Genomic DNA, 18,044 nt, shown 5'->3' on the forward strand with positions numbered 1-18,044 from the left:
CTATTTCCTGATATTCAACACAAACTTACGTGGTGTAGACATTTTTGCTAGGATGGGGGACACAATATCTTCCAACTGTTGTTTCTGCTCAAAAAGCTCACTGATGGATGCTTCTGGATGGCTTTCTAGCCAGTCGTTTTTCATGCGGCACGCATTGAGGATGGCATTCTGGGGACAGGAGTGTGAGTTTACTTCCACTTATTGACTGAAAACTAAGATTGTAGAATCTCTAGGATGCTTAGAAGCTTAGTGGCTACAGGTGTTTACATCAATGCCGAGTTTGATACCTGAAGCCCACACGGTGTTAAGGGAGAAGAGATTTGCCCAAGCTGTCCTCTGACCTCAACATGTGTGAATGCCTTGCCAAGGCATTCACACGCACACATATGCATGCACACACATACACAGTCACACAGTCACACACAAACACACACATACACACACACACACACAATAAGTCAATGTCACATTGTTTTTATGAACTGGAGTTTCTCTAAAGCTACACTATCTGACAGAAGCTCACCAGATCTATACAGCAACCCTTAGGGACATTTAGCTGTTGAGTATTTGGAGTCTAGCTAATGCGACTGGAGAACTAAATTTTAGAATATATTTAATTTTAGATAACTAAATTTGAAATAGCATATGGCTTCTGGCTACTGAACCATCTAACAGTGGTAGAAGGAGCTCATGAAACTCACCACTGAGACTCCAGAAGCCTTAATCCACTCTATCCTTTCTCCCTGGTTCTGTTTTTATTGAGGTCTCTTGATGAGAGAAGTGTATGCAAGAGTTGAAAAGGAATAGGTGGGGAGTAGGGCTGGAGAGGTGGCTCAGCAATTAGGAGCACAGGCTGTTCTTGAAGAGAATGAGAGTTCAGTTGCTAGAACTCACATGGCATTCACAACCACCTATAACCAGTTCCAGGAGATCCTATGCCCTCTTCTGGCCTCTACAGGTAGTGCACACACGTGGTACACACATAGACATGCTGACAAAACACTCATGTAATACAATAAAAACAAATAAAGCTTTGGAAAAATAGTGCATTGTATGAGTTGCAAGAGACTCAGTAAGAACGGTATTTACTTTCTCTTAATGGTGTCTGGAGGAGGAAGTTCCAAAAAAAAATCCCCATCTGATTACACATTGGCAGCACATTCCTGATGTCTGCTTAAAGATAGTTCTCATGTGTGCCTTATACCTACAGACAGAATGTGCCAACCAAAAACTTTTTAAAGTAGAAAAGAAAAAGATGTTTGGGAAGGCTTGTAATAGTGAACACAAGTTAACAACCTGCTGATGTGTTCTTTCCGTAGTGCTGAATAATATGCAGCTGATACAGATGTATGTGAGAAAAACAGATTTGTGGACGTGTCCATTAGATACCAGGGGAGGGAAAAGCAAGCTAATAATAGTAACCGATATAGTAAGATACCACTTTTATAGACAAAGATCTCCCTGACAGACCTGTATCTGTATTTATATAAGTAAAAGGGGAAAGATGATGAAATCTCAATACTGTTATCAGAACTCCAGGGGCAATAACACCAAAAGTGAAAGGGCATTAAGTTTGTTCTAGATGGTTTTATTTTCTTCTAATTGATGGTGTGTGCCTATGACATTTTTTATTGATATTTAAAGGCTTTTCTAGTATCAATTGACAGCATCACTCCTTCATGGTGAGAACCCCATAAACTGCAGCTCAACAGCCCGAATGCCTGCTCTAATTGAATGTGTTCTGTTTTCTTTCTTTTACAAGAAATTTTGTAAAGTTGTTTATAAAGATACTAATCCAATGTATACCTTAGTGAGATTTACTGGTGCCCGTTAAAGAGCAGCTAACTGGATTTCATCAAATAATGTCAGAATAAATTCTCAGGGATCTTACACTGCACACAGAGAACAATTTAAAGCCAGTGCACATATCTAATACCTGGAACATATTTAGTTTTTAAATACAGGGTCATGTTATGTAGCCCTGGCTGGCCTGGCTCTCAGAGTGTAGCCAGACCTGCCTAGAACTAAAAGTAATCCTGTCTCTTCTTCCCAAACACTGGAACAGGCATATGCCACTATGCCCAGTTTAGTGGGCACAATTTTAATGTCTATCCAATCAATTATTTTAACATTACAATTTTGTTTACTTTTCATCATGGAAGATTTGTACATGTAATTGTATATATACTAGAGTATACTGAGCATATTATATAGTATATACAAGTGCATACATACAGAAATGTATCATGTATGTTTTAAGGTGTGAAGTCAGCTGCAGAACTGTATCAGAGGAGCAGACTACTCCAACAGAAGAACAGAGAGTTAACAGATCCTCATCCCCACTCACCTCTAGAACGTGCCCCATGCTTTGTCTTTGTAGTTTTACTGTTAGAACGGGTGTTTAACAATATGCTTTGGGAGAGGCTTTATAAAAATCTTTGCAGGCTTCGGTTTTGTTTGTTTTTCCAAATTTTCACTCAACACAGCATTTCTGACTTTCATCTACAATGGTCAGGTGTGATATTTTGAATACCAATATCATTTACTTTTTATCATTTCCTCTCTTATCAGAGCTTACTAAAGAAGGGAAGGAAAGGAAGGAGAAAGGAGAACCATCTGCCTCTAGAGCATCAGAACAGGAAATAATCACAACAGGGTACCTTGTCTTCCTTGAGGAGTTTCCCTGGCCCCTTTTCTGGGTCAGTAATGATGAGAGAGGACTTTGTAATAATTTTTTTCAGCATCAGCCTTGCATCTGAAAGGACAGGACAGAAAAACATGAAATAAGACAAAAGCAAAGGGCAAGTTGGCCTGCTTGTGAAGCCCATCTGATGAGGTTTATGTAGAAGGCTCACTGGCTACTGTCAGTGTCTGAAGAACTCAGGAAAACAGCACTCCGGTGTGGTTCCGAATTCCAATTCCTCCCTCAGGGTATCCAGGCACCAAACTCCACATTGGCCTGTAATAGGTGGGGTCTGCAGGATCCAGTTCATCTGAGAGTGTGGGAGATCAGGAGTTTGGGGGAAGGCCTTCTCCACGGATTGTAGTGTTACGCTCTTTTAGACGTCACTCAGTGAAACAGCTTGTGCACATACTTTATTTGGGGTGAACAAGGGCACTATATGAACCTTGGAGTGTGGAAAGAAATTTTCAGGGTGAATGTAACCCATTGGCTGGGGCTTAACATACTAGGAATGCCTCATTTGCATGAAGAGGCATTCCAGGGGTCCCAGGCACTTGCTGGGCAGATTCTTGATGGGAAAAGAGAAAGTTGAACCTATAGGTTTGCCAGGGACCATGTGACCTTCCTCAGGCAGAGGATGTTGTGGGGTCGGACTCCCCAGATAAGGTCAAGCAGAGAAGAGGAAAGCCTGCTGGAAAGGGGAGTCCTCCGTTTTGTGCTGAGCTCAGAGAAGCTGTCTAGACATTGTAGACTGTGACCTTAGATAGCAGGGTGTCCCAACACTCGGGGACACATCACTTCTTCAGCATGCCCAGTATGTTCCTAAAATTATGAAAGGATTTTTGAAGAACCAAAGAAACACAAAACATGACACCAGATCTCATCAACCACATCTGTCTAAATGTTCACTCTGGGGAAAAGAGCAACAACAGAGAAACAGTTCCAGTAGACAGATTGTCACATGCATTTTTTTTCTGAGCTTTCAAACACACACACACACACACACTTAAAAGTACACTTTGCTGAGAGAAATTAGTCCCAAATTACACTGACATGATAAAGCACTTTCCCTCAATGTGTCACTGTCCTGTCCCATCTCACTATAGACAGCAAGGAAAAGACCAGCTATGCCTTCAACATTTTGCTTGGAAATGTTATTTAAGTGCCCGAGTTCTCTGCCTACGTCTGCTTTTCACATGATGGCAGTCAATCTTCTCCTGTCCCACTGCAAGACACCACTACCTTTTAGGGTTTGTTTTATTTTAGATTTTTGTTTTTTATTGGGGCTTCATTTTTATGATTGCATACCTACTGCTAGACACTCCTTGGCAAAATGGCAAATAGTTCATTTTCAAGAAACCTAGGGTGATTAGCTGGTACCTTTTCATCCCAGTGCACTTTTTTAGTGATGTCACTGAACTTACTCTGAGTCACTATGACTGTCGATGTAACAATGACCATCACTGTGTATTTGCTGGTGGAAGAGGCTGACTTAGCTGTTTATTTGAAAGGCTTTGATGGGGGCACCAGTTTAGTGCTTGAGGCATCTTTCGCTCTGTCTGACCAAATTTTTAGCTCAAGATTTTCTTCTCAGTTAAGACAAGAAAAGATGTCTAACCAGAGACTATCTGTGCTTTCTCCCCTTCTCCTCTTCTGCTTCTTCAGAGAGAGTTTCTGCATTTGTGACGGAACAACCTGGACAAAGGTCGGATGGGAGATTTTTCCAGAGGAAGTGCACTACCTGAAAGTTAAGGTTCCCCCATCCCACTGCCTACCTTTCCCTCTGGACAAACTCTGCTGCAACTTTGCTAACATGGACCTATTACAGAGTTCCTTACACCTCACTTATATCTTAGCGCAAGCTCTCTTCTTAATCCTGTTTGCTTTATCAGTGCATTACCTATGGATGAAATGGACAAGACACCAAAAAAAGGTGAATTTGTGATGCCAATAGGAGGATTTATAGAATCTCAAAGAGTAAGCAGCCCGAGGTTATCCATATCTTTGAAGCTGTCCACCTCTTCTGCCTTTCCGGCTCCCCACTCACCCCACCATCATCATCCAGCAGCGACATGTACATGGTTAAGAGTTCCACAGATGAATGTTTAATCAGAAGATCTTAGAATCATCTCCTCCAACTCCTACTTCAACTTCCAAAACACTACAAAACATTAAGATACGGTGGGTAGGGTTATAGGAGTGAGGTCAGCTGTGCGCTCTTTCTCAGCCTTCCCAGAAAATAATCTGAAACAAGGGGTCTCTTGGAGAACCTGTGAGTCTATCAAAGCTCACTGCAAAAGTTATCATGAGCTTCCCAAGCAGGCCATAAACTGGTTCTTAAAAGTTAGGACTTAGTGGGAAACAGGACACTTAGTTCCACATTTTGCCAACAGACTGTGCTATAATTTGAGACAGTTAAGAACTCTACTAAACACGTGAGCACTCACACCTCCTTGACCATCAGAATGACCTAGATATATAAATGTGTTCTTGTTTTTAAAATATGTACTTATTATATAGTGATGTATAATAAATTTCTTCTATTTCTTTCTTTGGTTCTGGGAATCAAACCCAGGGCCTCCTCCATACTAGGCAAGTCCTCTATAACTCATTGAACTAATCCCCAACCCCTAACCACTGTCTTAAGGGCTCATTTTATGCTCCAGGTACTGCTGAGTGCTTTTAATCAGGTTAACCTGCCAGGAACCTCCCCTTTTCCCCAAGTTGTCAATTATGCAAAACTACTCATTTAGGGGTAGGGGCTTCTGAGCCCCTTCCCACACCACACCAGCACGAAACTGACTTGATCTTGTATAGATTGTGTACAGGCGATCACAAGTGCTGTTAAGTTCATGAGTGCAGAATTCCTGTCATAATCAGAAGATGCTGGTTTTTGCTCTGGTCCTCTCTGACCTCTGTCCCACTTGTGTCTGGGCACGCCCACAATCTCTGCTCTTTGACTAGATGCAAGTTTCTGCATGAACCATTGTCTACTGCACCACAGGCCATCTTTGCTGAGGTCAGAGAGTTGAACTAATATCTTAGAATAGAGAGACACAAATTTAGAGGGCAGTTTGACATTGTGCCCATTTAGCGAAATAACGTTAGTAGGTTTACCAATGAGACCTGTGAGCCCCCAACCGTGAGTTCTTGGCCAGATCTGCAGTATCAAGCACGTGTTTCTTCTTCTTGTGGAGCAGGTCTTGAACCCAGTCAGAAGGCAGTTGGTTACCCTTGTGATATTCGTGCCATGATTGTACCCATGGATATATCATTACTAGTCATTACTGCAGTTCACCGGGTTCGCAGCTCAGTAGGACCAGGGCAGCACTCTCTAATATGTGAGAGCTAGCCAGCAGGGAGGACATCGTCTGTCCATACTGATTCAATTTTCCCATGTCCTGAAGGAAAACATTTTGTTTGCACCCTAATTTCTCTTGGCAAAATGCTCTCTAACCTTAGAAAATGCCCGTGATGACAGTGATCCAGTCTAGTCTTGTACATTAAAGAAGAGCATGTCTTCTGCACGTGGGCCTTCTAAAATACCTTCTTTTTTTTTGCGTTAATATGTGATATGTACATCTTAGTAGCAGATAAGTTTGCTTATCCAGAATGTGAGTTCGGTCATTTGTTTTGCTTTTAGCTGAAAATGCAAGCCTCTTTAGAGAAGCACGCTAACGAACAAGACCTGAGCCCATCCATCTATGACATCGAGCAAATACTCTGCAGACTACTGGCCACGACATCAATGATGACCAAGTTCCTGAAGCAGGTGTCTCACCATTCTTCTGTTAAGAAAGTTAAGCAGCACCGTAAATTAAGGAGGAAGAAGAGTAACGGAGAGGAGCAAATGAACACTACTAACCCTAAGCACAAGCAAATATAGCTTGGTCAAGTGCGAAGTGCACAAAAGTCTATTACAAGGACATCTGAGGATACAAAGGTTTCTTTGGGGGCTTTTTTTTTTTTTTTTTTTTTTTTTTTGCCACAATCATTACTGAAAAATTTTCAGAGGAGTATGGGTTTCCATTCAACTGCAAAAGAATCCACACTTATTAATGTGGTTCCCAGAATAAACTTAAAACACCTTAACTGACACTTCAGGGTATAATCTGGTGGTAATTATAGCAACAGCATTTTTTTTTTCAGCCTGACCACATGATAGGTGGTTGCTATGTGCTTTGCACTATGTCGTTCAGTTTTCACACTTCTCGAGAGGAAGGAGCTATTATAGGCTCCGCTTATCAGAAAGGAAATCGGGGTACAAAGAGTGCTCTGCTGGAGCTTGTACAGGATTCAAACCCAGGCATCACCTAGGTGTCCAGAGACCCCCGCGCCTAACCTTTTCTTGTGGAAGCCAGAGCATGGGTTCTAGTAAGAGGGTCTTGTCACTGTCCCCTAACATGTTCCTTTCATTCTCAGACTTAATGTTTTTCTTATGCACATTGCTCTGTTCATTTTGCAAGGCCCAGCTGAACCCCAATAAGCGTTTTTCCTGATTTCTATCCATCCCAGGGGATGAACTAATTTCTTGCTAATTATTACCTTTGCCCTTTCTCTTAATACTCACATTTTTCTGATACTGTTGCCAATTGATTTCTAGATGATGGCTTCTCCTAGAAAGAAATGTCCACAAGGAAGAAACAACCACTGCTGTATGCCATGCCTACAGTAATATTAGTATACTCAGTGGTGGGCATTCCATAAAAGGCTGCCAAGTATGGCAGTGCAAACAGCCATATAACATGATTTAATCTTAAATTCTATAAGCACACACAGAAAGTCACACAGTTACATATCCCTAAAGTCTCTTCAAGCTATATGCTACAGGCCTGAGGAATGAGAGCAAAATGTTAACAAAATTCAAGGTAGCACAACTCTTTTTGGATTCTGTTGAAATACAGTGTTCATAAAAGACATGAAAACTTTTAAGTGTACGTCTCAATGAACTTCCATAAATAAAACACCCATGTAACCAGCAGCCAAAATGAGAGAAAAGTGACAGCTCTCAGAAGTCCTGCCATGCTATAGGGTAATTATGATTTGGGTTACTAATACCATAGGTTAAGTTTTCCTAGGAAAATATTTTTATTTTTAATAATAAATTTTCTTTCTGGGGGATCAAATGTATTACTGGAATATGCTAATATTTAGATAAGTAAGAAATAGTGTACTTTGCTTGGGTCTTTCAAAAGACAACCTTGAACATAATATTGTATGTAGAGTCCCATGGAAATTTGTTGCTTAAATTGTTAGAAATTGGTAAATCAACAAGATATATACATACATATACATACATACATATATACATACATACACACAGAGAGAGAGACAGAGACAGAAAGAATTATAATTAAGAACAATGCTTTATGGTCAATAGCAAAGTAAAAGAGAAAAGAAAAAGGAGGACACTTTCTATACTATTGACAATAGAAAGCACGTCATCTGGCTGGAAGGCGGAAATGTTGCTCGTAGCACTCCATGGCCCCAGTCACCTTCGTTCCACGTGTGCTCCTTACCTGCCCAGTCCAGAAACTGAACACATTCAGTCTGAGAATAGCGAGCAGCCACGTCTCGAGCTCTCTCTCCCCGAAAGTTCAGAGCCTCTATGTCAACATCCAGTTCCACCAGGGCCTTCAAAGTTTCCAGCCGGCCCCAGGCTGCAGCGCAGTGTAAGAGTGTGTACCCTGACGACAGCAAAGAAGCCAGGGTCAAACAGACTTGGGATGACTGGACGGGAGTTTCAAAACACACTTGAAAGTCTTTCCCAAGGCTAGTAATATGTGTTCCAATACTGTCATGATGCAGAGCAGCAGCAGTGGGCAACGGCTCCCGGGCAGCCATGGAGCCGCTGGGATGAACTCTCCCTGGTGTGCTCTCTGGTCTGGTGTACAGTGTTGCTAAGCTATGATGAGCCGGCCAGCTATGTTAAATGCATGTTTCCACTTACAGTACTTTATGATGGGTCCACGGGGTCATACCTTCATCATAAGTCAAGGTACATCTGTGTGTTACTCAGGACTATTTTATGTAGCAGATCATAAACACAATCAAGTACTGAATGACTGCTAAGAGGCAGGCACTCAGTGTTCTACGTAGTCAACTCATTGAATTTTACAAACCCTATAGCATCAGAATTATTAAAATCCTCATCTTACAGACAAGGAAACTAAAACTCAGAGACGCTAAGAAACTTGGCTCAAGGAACACAGCCAGTAACGATGGATGCAAGATACCAACACGGGCAGCCTGACGCCTGAGCCCCCCCACATCCGCTGAAAATGACGGCCACCTGAACTTCGGAACAGTCAGCCTATGATTTTAAGGAAGTTTCATCAAACTCTAATTACCCTACCCTTATTGTTAACACAATAATCAAAATCGATATAGCTGTGTATGCTCTCGTTTGGAAACTAATCTTTTGAATTAAAGCTGAAGTCTGATTCACCACATTAGAAAGTCATTTCTTAGACTTCCTGAGATGTAACTGTAGAGGTGGACACATGGGATGCGTTGTCAAGCGTTTTTCCACACTGAGTTTTACAAAAATTAAAGGTCATAGTTTTATTGTTTGGAAAGGCCTCCGTTAAACTGGGGAGCCAGGGCTGAGGGCACAGGTCCATGGCATAGCTTTTGGCTAACATGTACAAGGTCCTGGGTTCAAGAAAGTAATTAAAAATATCTAAAATGGGGTTCCAACACCAAAAATTCTAGCAGCCCTTACCAGAAGACCTTAGGAGTGGGGCTCATCATGTGCCTTTTCAAGTCCCATGCCTTACCATGCACAACCAGGAGGTCCCTCACATAGGAAACATGCATATGGGAGCTGACCTGGGGGCTCTCATCTGACTCATATCCAGTGTCTACCTAGCCCACACTTGTCTTAAGAATCCAACCTTGCAATTGTGGTACATTTACACAATGGAGTACTACTCAGCTATCAGAAACAATGACTTTATGAAATTCCTAGGCAAATGGATGCATCTAGAGAATATCATCCTGAGTGAGGTAACCCAGTCACAGAAGAACAGACATAATATGCAGTCACTGATAATTGGAAACTAACCCCAGAAAGCTCTGAACATCCCAGAAACAACTCACAGACTATATGAAGTTCAAGAAAAACAAAGGCCAAAAACAAAAATGAAAACTCATTATGTTTAATCTTTACACACCAAGAAAACTTTGACTATTTCCAGGTTACATCTTGTTTTACATGTACTTTATGCTCATTGTAACTAGTAAGGTTTTAAGGCATACTATCAAACCTTTAAAAAAAAATCAAGTACTGAAAAAAATGTATTCATATACTTTTATGCAAAAATGCTTTTAAAATCTGTACATTTATCTGTTTTTTAAAATAAAGTTGTTCAATTAAAAAAATAAAAAGAATCCAACCTTGCTTTCTCAATGCTACCAGGAAATCCCTGGCTTTAGGTAGCCACTGGTTTATCAGCTAGAAGCTGCAGATTCAAGGCACCTGTACATTAATGAGGAAATGATTAAACCTCTAGATCCTGGCTGAGGGAAACACTCAAAGGAGAAAGAAAGTGTGGCAGCTATGCCATATACAGGAAATAGATCATAACTTTACATTTGTGGCAAATTCCACATGGTCCAAAAACTGTGAGAATGCACATGCACTCACATATATGCACACACACACACACACACACACACACACACACACACACACACACACACCGCTGGTAGAGGAGATAAGATGCGGCTAAGTTCTTATCTCTGACCGAAAGCCTGGGCGATTTGGATGTGGTGTAGACCTGGTATCAAAGGTGACTGAGCTATGTTTTTGGTATGAGAAACTTCAAGAAATGCTGAGTCAATATAAATTGTATTAATTCACTACATGTACTCCTAAGAATTATGGGTACTTATAACTCCCTCAAACATCCAGAGAGACAAAAAGAACTGAGCAAGAATTACCATGTTAAAACTATTATGTAGCGGGATTTGTCTTTCATTTAATTACTGCAATAGCCCGAGGAGGAAGGTATTAGCCTCATTACAGTATTTAACAGAAAGTGAAGGTCAGCGAGTCCATACCTTTCCCAAGGTCACACTGGTTGTATGTAGCCAAAGTAAGATTAAAACCTAGAAATGTTTCTATAAAGAGTTTATGAAGAAAACACTTATGTGCTAATCTCTGGCTGACCTGGGAAAAAGAAGACACAATTCATCTCGACTTGTTCTAGAAACCTCTTTGCTTCCTGACCACCACAGTGCCACAGCCCTGGGCCTACCTAAGATCAGCTTGTAAGCCATATGAGCAGAAGGGATCCAAAGTGATCTGGTCTATATCATGAGTTTCAGGACTTTAAATAAATAAAAGTTTCAAAAATAAAATGTTGACTAAAAGTCACTCCGTAATTTTAAAACCTATAATTGTTGATGGCAGCCTATTAAAAGATTCATTATATTCCTATCTCCCTAAAAATTTACATCATAAATTTTTTAAACGACCTTTTTACATTTGTTAACATGCTCACATTTTGCTTACTTAAAAAAAAAATTTTGAGACAAGTTCTCATGTAGTCTAGGCTAGTCCCAACTCCTTAAGTAGCTTAGCCAGTGACCTTGAACTTCCCATCCTCTTGCCTTCCCCCACTTTGTACTGTAATTACAGGCATGGAGCACCACATCTGCCTTTTGCAGCTCTGGGGCTCACACCCAGAGCCTTTTACAAGCTGTACCAACTGAGCTGCGTCCCAAACCCGGCTTGCTTAATCTTTTAATATGGGGAATTAAACTAGTCTTTTCTAACATAGTCAGGGCATAAACACAGCTGACAGAGAAGTTCGGCCTTGAGCTTAACTGTTTTAATTTAAAAAAACAAAATGTTTTTTAAATGGTTGTGTAAAGTATAAAGCAGGTACATCAAAGTTATCCAGCTGTAAAGACAGTGAGGAACATCTTTAGGTGGTCACAGTAATACTGAAAGAAGAGGTACCTCGAGCAGTTTTCTCGTTCAGGTTCACCCCATACTTTGCCAAGGCTCGAATGACATCACTTTTGCCAGCCATGCAAGCTGCATACAACAGATTTCTGCCAACAATGTCTTCTTCCAAAAGCAGCTGCACTGCATGCTCGTGGTGAGGACTTTCAGGATCCTCAAAAATCTTCTGCAAACCTTCTACATCCCCCGTGAGAGTGGGCTGCAGAAGGGGGTTCTCGGTGCCTGTTTCGTCTGCTTCTTGGGATTCTTCATATTCTTGCTGTGAGGAAAATGGGGACTTTTCTGAACACTCTGACTGAGTTTCTTCTGACTCCATTAACTCCAAAATTACCTAGCACCAAAGCAAAAAAAAAAAAAAAAAAAAAAAAAAAGAAAGAAAGAAAAAAGAAAGAAAAAAGAAAAGAAAGGAAAAAAGAAAGTGATTCAAACTTTTAGTGATTATTGACTTGTTTGCTGGGAGCCTGCCCTGGGCTGGGTCCTCTCAGAGCATGGGGGTGGGGGAAAACTTGTCTTGTTTTATTTGTTTGTTTGTTTAGTGTAACAGTTGCTTAGTATTAATAATATTCATTCTCTTTGATTCTTTTTTTAATACTGGGGCCAGAATTCCATGGCTTCAGAGGAATTATCAACTTTTGCTTAATGGGTGGGGGAGGGGTAGGTAAGGGATTTATTGTAAATGCTCTCTTTTCTAGCTAGGCAGCCAAAAGCCTTTCCCTGGCTAGGCTGGTTAACTCTTTGTGAACCAGAGAGGAAGGACAGGAAAATAATTAAGCTCCTTTTACACAGGTGAATTTGTACAGATACATATACATCCATACACCCAGGGTCTAGCTTGGTCTGACCATCTGTCTTAACTCCACAAGTATTCATGCACACTGTGTGTGTTTGTGTGTGTGTGTGTGTGTGTGTGTGTGTGTGTGTGTGTGTGTGTACATCTAAAGAAACACACATATACGTAAGTACATTTGGATGACGGGGCAGAACCCCTCAAGCCATCACACCATACCATATCACACCATCTTTATTTCTTCCTCTGGCATTTTTATACCTTCTTAGACAAAAGTTTAGAAAACTCCTTCATAGATAAAATATTACACAAAAGGAGAGTTACACAAGGGTGTGGCATTAACTTTGAAGCAGTGTTTCACTCCATAGGCTCATTGTAAGTTCAGAGCAACAGATTCTCGTGGCCTTGTCTCATCATAGTGCACACCTGTAACTTTATCCTTGGACCTGGATGTTTTTCCTTGATCATGAATTTGTCCCAAACCCATTTCTCTGAAAGCTCATTGTATTTCTATTATGCAGCCTTTACTCACTATTTTATGAGGAGGGGACACATTCTATTCTTGATTCTAACTGTATTGGATCCTTCTAGTAAAACAACTAAAACCATTTCTTAAAATTTTTCTTCCTAAGGTTATTTGAATCAAATCAGGGATTTTATAAAATTATTAATTCATCTAAACAGCATTAATTCGTGAAAGTTTCATCTTTATGTTGATCTGCAGGAAATCTTTGCAATAGGGATAGCTGATATTTAGGAATTATTAATTTAATAGTAACAGGAAAGACATATCAGCTGCAAGAAGCAATCCTGAGGTGAACTTGGGACCTTGCTTCATAGAGCTCACCCAATTGCAACCATACAAAAAGTGGTGGGCCACCTCCAGGAGGTCCACCTGGTGGCCTTAGCCTATCCTAGATGGCTCCTGGCACTAGTTTAGTTTAGACTAGTTTAGACAGGGTCTCAGTATGTAGTTCTGGCTGGCCTGACTTGCTGTATAAGCTGGCTTTGAACTCATCGAGATCCACCTATTTCTGCCTCTGACCTTCACTGAGCTCCACCTGCCTCTGCTTCCCAAGTGCTGAGATTAAAGGCAGCATGCACCACCTCACTGGGCTATTTATCTTCAGTCCAAACACTGACAATATGAATGAAATAAAAATATGTACTTAGAGACAATTATGTTCATTAAATAAGCTACTTTAGCCATTCAATCAATAAAATCTGCAATGAGTAAACACATGGCCTCAGTATATGACAAAATACTAAATATATAATATGAGTAGTAAACTCAATAGGGACAGACAAAAGATCAAAGTGAACTAAATTCATTAGGAAAGAATCAAAAGAGAATTTATCTGCCTAAAAATGACTCTTGTTAGGGAGAATTAAGAAATGTAGTTAGATCATTGGCACTAAATTATGAAGACCTTAAGAATTAGGCACTAGTTTTTAAACAGAATCCATTCAAACAGAATTTATTATTGTTTATTAAAAGATTATTAGTGTGCTACTTAAATGTTTATATAAATTACAAACACATATGTAGATTTATGTTAAGTGATTGGACAAGGAGAGGAGGTTGGAAAAAGGAGAGGAAACAGAAGAGGAGGAGTCAGGGAGTGAAGGAGGAGAGGGAGCGGGAACAGGGGGCCTGGAAAATCGGCAAGTGAGAAGGGATCTCCTAGGAGGGGAATAGAGAGTGTGGTGGTAAATCTGCCAAATATAGACGCACAGCTTGTGTTCCTAATTACTAAACTGTGTTTTCATTGAATGGGTTTATTAGGGTTGAAGAGGATATTGCAACACACATGTTTTGGTTTTGTTTTAAGAATGAATCTTGCTAGATAGCCCTGGCTGGCCTAAAACTTGCCTTGAATTTGCAGTGATCCTCCTGCCTCCACACCTCTAGTGCTGGGATTACAGGTGTAAGCTACTGTACCTAGCTTAAAACTAACAAGTTTATCTTCTGCCCTCAACAATATACTCCATAGGAGAAAATATGAGATAAACAGAATATATGTACTAAAAAGTGACATGCAGTGAGTACTTTAACATAAAAAATTCTATAAAATTTTAGAAAGGCAAAATTAATTACAGATGATTATGGAAGTCTTGCCACTGCTCACGCTGATAAAATACATATCAAATAGGGAATGGCTCGGGGAAGAGCACCGTAGTCCCTGCCCACACACACCAAATGTTATGACATCACTATGTACTTACAACAGCAAAATCCTTAAGGGAAAAACCATGCTCAGGGACAGAAGAGATGACTCAGAAGTCAGGAGTGCTCACTGCATTTGCAGAGACCCCAGATTTGGTTCCCAGCATCCACACAGCAGCTCATAACTACCTATGATTCCAGTACCCAGAATCTAAAACATTCTTCTGGCTGGCATGCACATGGTGTGTGTGTGTGTGTGTGTGTGTGTGTGTGTGTGTGTATGTGTGTGTGTGTGTATATATATATTTATGCAGGCTCACATATACACACATAAATAAAACAACTATTTTTAAAAGGAAAAAAAAACTATAGATAGTAGTTGAATAGCATGAATTAGGGCAATATACCAATATACCAATTGACAAGTTGCTTCTGCTGTGGCTCACAACACCCCTTTCCTTGCCTCCAGATGCTCATAACTTTGTTAATCCCATCTCCAACCAGCATGGGCCCCACTTAGCGACTTGCTTCTAATGAAGAGACACAGCAACCAGAATTGTATGCTAATGGTGTGATGCTTCCATAATTGAACTTCAATAGACCATGGTTTATCTTTTCATCCTGGCTCTCCTCACACAGTGGAGACAGCCACCTTTCAAGAAAATGAGGGCAGACTGTAGTAACAGCTAGCAAGAGAGGAGGACCTCATCCAGCAGTCTATGAGGGGTCTTTAAGTCTGCCAAAAACCACTGAATGGATCTGAAAGCAGCCCTCTCTTGGGTGAACCTTGCCTGGCCTGCAGTCCTCTGAGAGGCACTTAAGTAGCAGGTCCAGTTAAGCTGTACCCAGACCCCTGACATGCAAAACTATGAGATAATCTATATGTTTGAAACATACCAAGCTTGGCTAATTTGTTAGTTGGCATTAAATAACTAAGATTACAACAATGTGGATGACTCAATATTCTGCTGAAAAAGCAAATTCAGTGACACATAGAGACCAGGGAATATCTTTGACAAGTTAAAAATAAAGTTAAAGTGACTTTCTAAGCATGCAACAGGTGCAGTTACACCAGTAGTGGTTTGAATAAGAATGTCCCCACAGGCTTATATATGTGAATATGTGGTGGAACTGTTTGGGAAGGATTAGAAGTGTAGCCTTATTGCAGGAGGTGGATCACTGAGGTTTTGAGGTTTCAAAAACCCATGCCACTCCCAATTAGCTCTCTCTGCTCTGTGTTTGTTTCTCAAAAGCTGAGATCTCAGCCACTGCACCAGCATCACGCCTGCCTGCCTGCTGAAATGCTCCCTGCCACAGTAGCCATGGACTCTGAAATTATATGCTCCAAATAAGTTCTTTCCTCTGCTAGTTGCCTCAGTCATGGCAACTTAGCATAGTAATAGAAAAGTAGCTAAGAAACATTGTTTAAGACAGAAGACAGCAGATGAACCACACCTGTAATCCCTGGGTTTGAGAGGGTGCGCATGCAGATTGCAAAATGAAGGCCAATCTGGGTTAGGCAACAAGACCGTACTTTTGCAAATGAAATATTTGCACGCAGATTAAAAACCCACAGGCCATAGCTCTCCCATCCTATTCTTGAGACAATACAAATTGTGTTTTCTTTGCCCATATACATATGAAGCACATGTTTCACAGACTGCGCAGGCAGAGAGAAAAGAGATGAGACCTCTGAAGGCAGGATGCCTCTGACTTCATCCTCTTTATTATTATGTCTCAAAAAGAAGGAGGAGGAGGAAGAGGGAGAAAAGGAAGAGGAAGAAGAGGAGGGAGGGGAACGGAAGGAAAGATAAGCAAAGCCAGATTGTTCACAAGACTCAGGATGTTTACTGAAAAATGCTGAACAACAAAGAATAAACCAGGAACTGGATGATTTCAATATAATTGAGCCAATGAGCCTCGATACACATCCAACAAATCAGAGAGGAGAGGCAAAAAAGAATGGCCGACTGAACCAGCACTGTGAACGTGCCGAATAACCAGACAAGGACGGTAATTATTCACTCACCAACGTCTACGCCTACTGAGTGTCTTCCAGTACAAGGTTTCCTCCGATCTTGGTGCTTATGGATATGGGCAAGAAACAAGGAGAAGAAGAAATGAGGCCACTTTAGATTTCGATGTGGTAACAAACTTGATGAAGAGATAGGAAACAGGAAAGGGAAGAGGAGGGGAACTTTAAACAGGAGGGATAAGGAGAGGATGCTGACACAGAACTACAGAGGCTAAGACTAACAAAGGCCTCGGGAAAACAGTACGTTCCAAATGGCACACTTGTAGGCTTTTGGGAACCTAGTGTTCATCATGTGAGTACTCCCTCTGTAGCAGGAGAGTAATCTCCGGCGTCACACAAATAAATGGGTGTGTCTGTGGCTAAAATATTTGTAAAATGGATAGCTGGTTAGGCAATCCCCGGGCCATAGCTTTCCAATCCCATTCTTAAGGACACAAAACAAATTATGTTTTCTACGCCCACATCCATAATAATATGAAACACAACATAGACTGCACAAGGGTAGAGGGGGAGAGGGGAGCCTGGACCCATGAAGGCAGAATGTCAGTGATTTAATCCTTATTTAATTTTCCGAGATGAGGATCTACTGCTCTGACTTACTAAATGGCTACGGGAGGTCTAGAAACTTCCCGACTACACAACGGGAACATTTAGAGGCTGCAAAATACTAAAAATAGAAAATTACAACAGGCCTGGTTGCCAACCCACAGTCTAATCAGCAACCGCAGAGATAAAGGATGCAAGGGCTACAGGCTGAGCTTATATGGAGGAAGGGCAGCGACAGCAAACTGGAAGTCGAAGGTCCCAGAAGGGCTTTCCCAGAGGGGTGACACTTCAGTAACAGTGTAGAAGGAGGTTTAATGGCCATGATATCCGAATCCTATAAACAAAGAGCAATGACGCAGATGAAGCTTCCCGAAGTGTAGTGGAGTCGACCCCAAAGGCTCTTTTAGCTAGTGAAGGCTTTCTTAAAAAAAAAAAAAAAAAAAAAAAAAAAGATAAATGGAGATTTCTAAGTCTCAGTTTACAGAGGGGCCGGATTCTCACTTGGCAAAAGTCAGCTCTAAGCACCCTGGATTCAACGAAGAGCGAAGGCCTGGGGACCCTCACACGGAGTGCCAGCGTTTCCCGGGTCTCGTGGAAAGAGCATGTTCCCTGTGGTGGTTCCCTGAGGGGCTTCAGAGTTCTCTCTGCTGCCAGAATCGCCGCCAACTTTCTGCGCTGCCCTTTGGCTGTGGCGGGATAATCAAAACCCGGGTAGGATGCGCAAAACCCACCGGACGTAGAAAAGCTATGGATACCTTGGATGACGCCCACCACGACAGCTCCTGCCGCCAGCATCCCGTAGGGATGATGCGGGTCTGTTCTGCCCCATCACCCCTGATCGCCCACCCAGGA

General features: G+C 41.3%; 2 protein-coding genes across 2 annotated transcripts; one reads left to right on the forward strand and one right to left on the reverse strand.

The window, feature by feature from the left end:
• ANKRD45 (ankyrin repeat domain 45) lies at positions 1-18,021 on the reverse strand (the record flags this gene model as incomplete). Its single annotated transcript, XM_080931932.1, is given in 6 exon segments — positions 1-168; positions 2,661-2,755; positions 8,203-8,370; positions 11,652-11,988; positions 17,933-17,941; positions 17,944-18,021. Coding segments are annotated over 6 exon segments (855 nt in total).
• TEX50 (testis expressed 50) lies at positions 4,293-6,569 on the forward strand (the record flags this gene model as incomplete). Its single annotated transcript, XM_080936337.1, has 2 exons — positions 4,293-4,616; positions 6,327-6,569. The coding sequence occupies 2 exons, from the start codon at positions 4,293-4,295 to the stop codon at positions 6,567-6,569; spliced, it is 567 nt and encodes a 188-aa protein (XP_080792463.1).
• Positions 18,022-18,044: the final 23 nt, after the last annotated feature.

The sequence above is a fragment of the Micromys minutus genome, assembly GCF_963924665.1.
Source record: "Micromys minutus genome assembly, chromosome: 1".
NCBI lineage: Eukaryota > Metazoa > Chordata > Mammalia > Rodentia > Muridae > Micromys > Micromys minutus.